Raw genomic sequence first — 8,641 nt, forward strand, 5'->3', positions numbered from 1 at the left:
GTGCCGCGTGGTAGCATTGCTGCGCCGACGCCGAGGTATGTTAACGATGCTTACGGCCGTTGTCGTTTGGATGAGAGATCTTGCAGGGTCGTCATTTACCCGCAGCCGATCTGGCCAAAGTTGGGGCGTACGCCTTGCATTCAACGTTTTCCCGTACGTCGCTTATGGCTTCCTAACAGGCTCTTTACTGTCGCACAGCTTACATTGTAGCAACCATGAAAAGCAACTAATGCGCCAGTAATCTTTTGGTGGTCAGAGAGGTGACGCTTGCATGTCTAATTCGATTCGGCTCGCTCAGAACTTCCAGATGACTACAAGAGCGTTTTGGCGGGGTAGCGGTGGTGGTGATTTGTTGTTCGGATTCCGAAATGGTGCTTCGACTTGTCAACGCGCGCGCCAGGACGAAGCACATGACAGCGTCTCGACGATTTACTGTGCGAGCTAGCATTGCTTTTCTGGTAAATACGAACATTCCTGTACGCTCAAAATTGTCTGATAGCGGCCTGTCAGGCCGTACGAATGGAGAGACAGTGTATTGTTCGCGCGATTTAGTCGTCAACGCTCTTCTTCCCACCTCCACTTCAAATATGGTATCAGCTCTGCAGAGGTAGGGGTACGAAGTCAGTATATGTCTCATATGCACTTCGTACAGTCAGAACTTACCCTTGTCGGTCGGCACAACTCTTTTCCATTCGGGCTCAACACCGCTCGTAGATTCGATGCCCCTCAGGCGGTCGCGATAGAAGATGCGATAGCTGTCAAGCGCATACGCACCCATGCCCGGCAGGTGCGCAATCTCCCAGCCTTCTCTATCGTCCTCAGGCCCTAAGATCTCTCCTGGCTTGACATCTGCACCACATCCATGGTCAGGGTAATGTAACCTCCTGTACCTTCTCTCTTTACATGGAGGAGCGGAAAGCCAGGCTTCAGCCAGTGCTATAAGGCGGGCCGCTCGAATCCGGTGGAGGCCTATGGGCTGCAACATTGTTGTCAGATCTTCGAGAGACGCGGTGGAGAGCTCATTTGGCGATGGATAGGCTACGAGTAAACTGAAGAGCACTGGACGTGCCATTTGGCCCCGAGTCTGGTTCCATAGGATCGCTTGGACTACCAATGCATACAAGCTGTCGCATACACGCTCTTGAATGAGACCATACTTTGCAGGCTGGAGCTCAAAAGGAAAACCGGGGGGCGTTGAGATGACGACTGGGTGGTCTTCGGTATCTACCCGGGTGGGCGTCCTTGCTGAAGGCTTGCGTGTTTTAGGTGCGGCATTGATCTTTCGCTTCCCTCGTGGAGTGTCAGAAGTCGTTCGACGGCTTCGCAAAGTAACTGCCATAGTCAAGCATCAGATCTAATGTTTGTAAGAAGACCACTGAGCAGTCAGACATGCATCTCAACCGGCATACTTCTGGGAACCAGAGGCTCTGTGCGTGAAGCTTGCAGCCGGTTCCATGACGCTAATAGAAAGTCAATGATGCAATGCGTCATTGAAACACGGCGTCCAGCTAGATGGGCCTATCCTGACACTGAACGGAATATGCTTTATCATTTTTGTAAGGTGTTTCAAAAGAATAAAGAAGTTCCTGTCGAAACGCGACTTTCCAGCGCAGAAGAAGAAGAATGAGGCTCCTGGCATGATGCGCCTCGTTCTTGGAAGCCGCCCCACCACCCGCGACCCACTCGGCAAGAGCCCGGCACCCATCGGAATCGTCAAACAGTCAGCGCTCTATCCAAATGCGCCTCTCGAAAACCCTAACAACAAACAAATATGTCTTTTAATGACGACCTCGACGATGACGACACGCTCGTATCCAGCCCGCGCATCAAATACGAAGGCGAAGACACGAGCCCTACTACCGATCGCGAATTGAAGGCTTGGTATGCGTACCCAATCGCAGCCGAAGTCTTCGCTGTAGTCGCAGTCGGTACGTCATAGCCTTCTCTTCCACCCAGCCCACGCAATCACCACCATACACATGTATCAATTTTCGCGTCTTACTTACAGATTCAAGGCGCTTTCCTCCCAGTCATCCTCGAGCAACTCGCACGAGAAAATGGCGTCTTTTTCTCCGATCACTCAAAGCCATGTGTCGACCATACCGCATCCGGAAAACTCCGGATACGCGACGATGCTGACCAGAAAGCCGGAGGAGACTCTGAGCAATGCATGGTGAGATACCTGGGGAGGGACATGTCGACGAGTAGTTTCGCCATGTACACGTTCTCTACGGCTGTATTACTTCAAGCAGTGGTCTTGATATGTTTCAGTTCCTTCGCCGATCATGGTAAGTCGTTGTAGTCAATATCTCACATCTTTAACAAGGACTAACATATTGCCAAGGCCCATACCGGAAGAAGATGCTCATGTTCACATCGTACATGGGCTCACTAGCCAGCTGTCTTTTCATCTTCATTTCACCATCACTATACTACCTCGCTCCTATTCTAGTCATCGTCGGAGTTGCGAGTCTAGGCTGTTCATTCGTCTTGCTAAACGCATTCTTACCACTACTTGTTGCCAACCATCCAGATAACAATACGCTTGGGAAATCGTCATCTTCCGACTCCGCCTCGGATGTCGAGCTGGAGTCCTTGAACCCGGCCAATGGACCATCTTCTACTCACGCCCGCTTCGATCCAGATCGGCTGAAGCGAGATCTAGAACGAAGCGCGCAGATCTCTAGTAAAGGCGTGGGATATGGCTACATGTCCGCTGTCTTCGTCCAGATCTTGAGTATATTGATCATAGTTCTCTTCAACAAAACGGCTCTGTCGAAAACGTCGCCCAGTCTCTCGATCCGTATGATTCTGCTAATGGTCGGTTTGTGGTGGGCTATATTCTCCATCCCGACACTGTTATGGCTACGTCCAAGACCAGGTCCACCACTAACCACACAGACTGCGCAGAGCTTTGCCGGAGGAAAGTCATCGTCGAGGATAAGGACGTTCCTATTCTACACATCCTTCTCCTTACGCAGCTTCTACGGTACACTTCGGAGAGCCATAAAGCTACGGCAGACGCTCCTTTTCCTGATATCGTGGTTCCTGTTGTCAGATGCCGTGGCGACCATTTCTGGAACGGCTGTCCTCTTCGCACGCACTGAGTTACACATGGGCACCATTGCCATCGCGCTACTGTCCATCACATCTATCGGATCTGGCATCGTAGGCGCGTTTGCATGGCCGCATGTGCAACGGCGCTTCGCACTACAGCCCAAGACCGTACTACTGTGTTGTGTAGCGGGTATGGAGATCATCCCTCTCTATGGCTTACTCGGATACATACCCATGTTCAAGAGCTTGGGGTTCATCGGTCTGCAGAAAGCATGGGAGATCTACCCCATTGCTGTCATTCATGGGATAGTCATGGGTGGTATATCTTCTTATGCGCGGTCCGTCTACGCGCCTTTGATACCTGAGGGCAGTGAAGCAGCGTTCTTTGCGCTGTATGCTGTTACGGATAAAGGTAGCAGTGCATTCGGCCCAGCTCTTGTCGGGTTCATCGTTGACCAGGCGGCCACGATACGCCCGGCTTTCATCTTCCTGGCGGTCCTGGTGGTATTGCCAGCACCGTTACTGTGGCGGTTGGATGTGGAAAAGGGGAGAGAGGATGCGCGCGCGATGGCAGACGGAGATGCCCAGGGACGGGGAACGTACGAGAGGGTTCGTGAAGAGTAATGAGCCGACGACTGAAGTCGGTGGGTATGATATTCATGTTCCGTAGATGCTAGTACGCCGCCCAATGCTGTCAACGCCAAACTGATAATGATCACACGCTTTAAGCCCTCTCTTCCATCTTCGGGCGCTTACCGTCCCGGTCATGGTCGTCGCCGAACCTCTTCCTCTCGCCAAGTGGCTTCGCGTTTGCGCCAGAAGGGCCCTCTCTATCCCGATCTCTTCCGCCATAAGCATCAGGTCTGAATCTCTCGTCGACACCGAAGTCGCCCTTGTCTCTCCGCGGCCGGTCATCACCGAAGTCACCCCATTTGCCGGTATCTTCGGTCTTCATATCCCTATAGCGTGTCCGACCCTTTTTGCCCAGTTTTGTCATGTCTCTGATCTGCATGTACTCGGGAAGAATCTCGCGATTCGTCTCGTCTTCGAAGCGCGCGTTCATGAGGTTCCTTCTATCCACACCCAGTTCCTTGAGCTCGTCTGTGAAGAAGGCGCCCTTGTGGAAGTACTTCTGCATGTACTGCATCTGCCCACGGTCGCCCTTTTCTTCTTGTTGCTTTTCGATGAAGGCGCGGTCTTCGGCTTCGCGTTCGGCGACGGATAAGTTGCGGCGGCGCTCGATCTCTGCGCGCTCTGCTTCGGCTTCTTCGATCGCGAGACGTTCGCGCTTAATGCGCTTGAGCTCGCGCAGCTTCCAGGCGGCATACTCGGCGTCGGGGTCTACACCGTCTGTGTCGTCGATGGCGTTGATGTCGGCGTCTTCCACGTCGTCGTCCCAGTCTTTCTTGCCCGCTGCCTTTTCCGCTATGCGCTGCTCGACCTGCTCCTGTACAAGCGCTCTGTTTTGCTCCTGCCGCCGCGCTTCCTCTTCTGCCGCTATCTCCTCTGCTGATTTGACAGGTGCGACTTTGTTCCGCTCGTTCTTCTTCAGAAACACTGGGCGCAGTAGTTTCTTCGGCGCCTCTTCTTCGCTACTTGACTCCTCCTCAGAAGACTCTTCTTCACTGCCGCTGCCGCTTTCACTCCCGCTGCCATCTTCGCCGCCCTCCTCTTCCTCGCTTTCTGTTTCGAACTCGTCTTCTAGCGCCTTGCGCTCCGCCTCGGATTTCTGCCGCGATGCGAGTTTTGCTTTGAGCGCCGATTTGGGAAACGACGATGCGATGGGCGCGGGCTTTGGTTTCGCAAAAGGTTTTGGCTTTGGCTGTTCCTCCTCCGACTCTGATTCCGAGCTCGAGCGTTCTTCGGGTTCAGGTGCAGCTGTGGGTTTGCCGGCGAATTGGCGTGTTCGCACGGGTTGCGCGGTGAGTTTCTTGGATTTTGGTGGCGGCATATTTACGGTTTGCAGAGGTGGAACGGAGTATAGAGGAAATGTGCAAACCTGGAGTGAACCGTGAACGCGCTGCCGCGGCTCTTGCAAGCGGCTTGGCGCGCGTAAGGCTGAACGACACATTTCGTACTGTACCAAGTTTCCCAGAATCACTCCGTAGGCATCCACTCACATGCGAACAAGTCTACGAACGACTGCAAACACTTTGCGCCCTCTTCATACACATAATATCTCAATCATCCCCTCCCATATCCGCTGGTTACGTTGCTATGAATTTAATGCTCAATTAGACGTCGTGTTTTGCCTTCCTAAAATACTACTTCCACATTTCCTCCTTCACATCCCCCACACAACAAGTGATCGCCAACCTGTACAGCTTTTGTTGGTGAATTGATCGGTTCCATGCCATAGACTTGTACTTCGTCTTAGAACCTTCTACCAAATAGACTTAGACATCCATGGAAGGATATGTACCCGGACGCATGCACCGAGCTTGAGCATGATCCCATTTACCAGCTTGTACCAGGATATCATGTGAACGTGCATTCAGACTGTCTCATATCAAACTTATAAACATACGCCCTCTAAAGCATAACCAAGTCAAACCCAACGGATTTACGTGGATCTAAAGCCTTGCACAAGTGACAAGGTACCCTCACAGTTCAGCAGCCGTGACACAAACAATAAGAGAAGGGGATTACCGATGTTATGTCGCTGAACTACACTGGGGGAAATGTCTAATGTAAGAGTGAGGTAATTGTACTTTATTTTGGATTATACACCCTTTGAGGGGTTGCTATTCTAATGCATTGGTGCTTCGCACACAATAATCCTTGGACTCGAGCCTACGCAAGTCGGCCTCTCGGAACGCCATCATATCAAGCCCTGTAATACGAACACATAAAGTGTCGATCAGGCAAAAGACTACATATACAATAACGCCTGTTGATGCAGTGGTAATGTAAAGAAAGTGTTGATCAAATCTATTGATCAATGAAATGCTGACCGAAAGTACCACCCAATGCAATGCACGCTCGAACGCAGCAAATATCATGTCCTCTGGACTAAAGGATGGGCAATCAATGTAAGCCCAGAAAATTCGTAAAGTTGTTACACGAAGGTAATGAGTGGCCGTTCACCTGAATACAGGTTGTTGGGGAACAGGAAGTTGGTTGAACTGGTTGGTCTCAGGCCATGCACTCCGGTCCATGTATGGTAGGAGGCCAGAACGACGGTCCGTCATCGGTTGACCCAGAGGCTGATACTGCATTTGGTCGTATCTGATGTTCCTTGCAGGGTTGTGAATGGACGTCTGAGGTGGAGGCACAAGTAGTGTCTGCACGGTACGAACCGGTCGGTAAGGAGACTGGCGCTGATTAAGGAAATGGGATGGCGATAACTGTCTCGAGCCCGTTGCCGGGAAGGCGCCTACTGGAGAGGAACCTGCAGACTGTGGGTAAGGACTGATCTGACGAGACTGATCGGTAGAGGGCGTGTAGTTGTGGGCGTAAGGCGGTGGGGCCGACGATGTTGGTGTGCTAGTCGGTTGCTGCCATTGGACGGGCGGAGGGTACACCATGGCCATGGAGCGGCCACCTGGAACTGGTAGCGGAAGGTCTGACCAGTTCTTCATCTGGGTCGGCGGCATCTGCTGGGGTGGAGGTATCGAAAGACTTGGCAGAGGGGGTAAGCGATTCACGGATGGTGGTGGCTCGAATGACCTATTGACGGGCGTCTGCAGGGTCGGGATCGGAGGTGCATTGCTGTAGGGGCCAGGTGCAAATCCATGGGCCTGTCGCTTCATTGGGGGCTCGATACTGTAATCAGCGCTGCGTTTGCGTTGAATGGGTCCGAGTTCCGGAAGGGCGCCGATCGGGGATACCGTGGCCGACGTGGCCTGTGGTTGCAAAAGCGGGGTATTGGAGAACGCCATGTGGCTCGGGGAGTACATCATCGTAGTCGGTGGTGACGTTTGCTGCTGGGTTGGTGGTGAGGGAACAAAGTTCTGCGGGAGACCTAGCATGTTCTGAGGACCGACTGGGCTTACAGCACCGGAGGCCGGAATCTTGGATGCTCGATCGAAGAAGGTTCCGAACTTGCCCAGAATACCGTGCCACTCGTTCCACTTCTCCTTTGATGTGAAAAGACTGTATCGCATGTTGCTGAGGAATTCGACCTCCATGATGTGCACCTCCTGTACCGAAATACCCGAGACCTCGGCCCATGTCTTGTTCGTGTACGTGTTGTCGTCGAGGAACTTGTTGCCGAGCATGAGCGCTACAGTCAGTAGACGGTATTCGCTACCAGGTTTTCCCTTGACTGTGGGGTTGGTCTGCTTGAGTCTGTAGATGAAAAGCAGTGCCAAGAGAATGACATTTTGGGCAACCTGTGTGGTGGTCAAGATGGTTGCTACCCACTTCCTGAAACCAGTTGTAGGATGTGCGTCGGGAACGAGCGGCTGCATGGGCTGGCGTGGTGAGGCGGTGTCAAGTACTTGCTTGAGCGTGGCCGAGCTCTCGAACCAGAAGAGGCACGTCACCTGGATAGATGGTTAGTGGTTGCCGGTGAGATGATGGGGCCTGGAATTACCTCTGCTGCTAATTGGGGAAGACCTTCTTGTGGCGTGCTGATGGTCGGTGGAATCTTGAGGTTTGGAGATATGGTGTACTTCTTCCTCGGTGTCTGAGCCATCTCTTGTGCCTGTGGTTGTTGCCTTGGCGGACTGGGACTTCTTGGAGCTGCTGCTGATCTGGAGTTGCCGATTGCAGGCAGTTGGTAGCCGTACTGATGCCCTGCACCTTGGTTCGGCGGTAGTGAGACCACCCTCACTGCTGAGCCGGGAAGTTCTGGAGGTGTGAGGGGAGCTCGGGGGGCTTGCTCATAGCTGTGAGAGAGACTGGGGTAGGGAAGGTGCATCGTGGCGTCGAGCTTGGAGGAGCTGCGAGGTGCCGTGGCATACAGGTTGAAGGGAGGCTCCCGCGGCAGGGCGTGAGGCATTGGGCGAGGGAGCTGTAGCTCGAGCATGTGGACGGCAAGAGGACGGAGACGGTGAGGTGAGGTGAGGTGGTGAAAGGCGGCGAGGTCAATGTGAGCAGGCGGTCATGTCCAGCAACTATTGTTTGCACGCTATCCTCTTCACTCAACCTTGGTTTGGCAGGAGGATGTCGACGACGGAGAGGTTGGCCTGTGGACGGGAGCAGGAGCTAGGCCAATCAAAGCCAGGCTATATCCGGGACACGGCAACGACGCTTGCAACTAGACTTGTAGGAGGAGAGGGTTTGGCAAAGGAGAGTGCAGAGGGACACAATAAAGAGACGTCAGGCCCGGTGAGCGTCCTGGCCGTGTGGTGCTATACCGGGAGCGGCTTGGTGTTGGGTGTGGGTAATGGTGGTGAGTGATTGTGACTGTAGGGAGGCGGATTGTCGGGGGCCCGCACGCTGGCATGGCAGACATGGCTTGGGGCCGTTGGATTTGAATAAAACATAGGTAATTCACACACACGGAGTCGTGAAGGCTCGGAAGGTTCCAGGCAGGAGCGAGCAGGGTAGGAGGAACGCCCCAAGAGGCTGATCCAGGACCCAGAAGGAGAAGCCGCGCTCTGACATCAACCGCGCCTGGAAGGAGCTAGGGGCGCAC

General features: G+C 53.4%; 3 protein-coding genes across 3 annotated transcripts; 1 reads left to right on the top strand and 2 right to left on the bottom strand.

Annotated features, from left to right (window-relative positions):
• Positions 1 to 1,771: 1,771 nt before the first annotated feature.
• Positions 1,772 to 3,681, top strand: J4E85_002590 (uncharacterized protein; the record flags this gene model as incomplete). The annotated part of the gene is made up of 3 exons (XM_051466868.1): positions 1,772 to 1,928; positions 2,016 to 2,288; positions 2,345 to 3,681. The coding sequence occupies 3 exons, from the start codon at positions 1,772 to 1,774 to the stop codon at positions 3,679 to 3,681; spliced, it is 1,767 nt and encodes a 588-aa protein (XP_051329723.1).
• Positions 3,682 to 3,781: 100 nt separating this feature from the next.
• Positions 3,782 to 5,008, bottom strand: J4E85_002591 (uncharacterized protein; the record flags this gene model as incomplete). The annotated part of the gene is made up of 1 exon (XM_051466869.1): positions 3,782 to 5,008. One exon carries the CDS (start codon positions 5,006 to 5,008, stop codon positions 3,782 to 3,784), a length of 1,227 nt encoding a protein of 408 aa, XP_051329724.1.
• Positions 5,009 to 6,140: 1,132 nt separating this feature from the next.
• Positions 6,141 to 8,002, bottom strand: J4E85_002592 (uncharacterized protein; the record flags this gene model as incomplete). Its single annotated transcript, XM_051466870.1, has 2 exons — positions 6,141 to 7,544; positions 7,595 to 8,002. The coding sequence occupies 2 exons, from the start codon at positions 8,000 to 8,002 to the stop codon at positions 6,141 to 6,143; spliced, it is 1,812 nt and encodes a 603-aa protein (XP_051329725.1).
• Positions 8,003 to 8,641: the final 639 nt, after the last annotated feature.

Source organism: Alternaria conjuncta (genome assembly GCF_024043145.1).
Source record: "Alternaria conjuncta strain BMP 0040 chromosome Unknown scaffold_3, whole genome shotgun sequence".
Lineage (NCBI taxonomy): Eukaryota > Fungi > Ascomycota > Dothideomycetes > Pleosporales > Pleosporaceae > Alternaria > Alternaria conjuncta.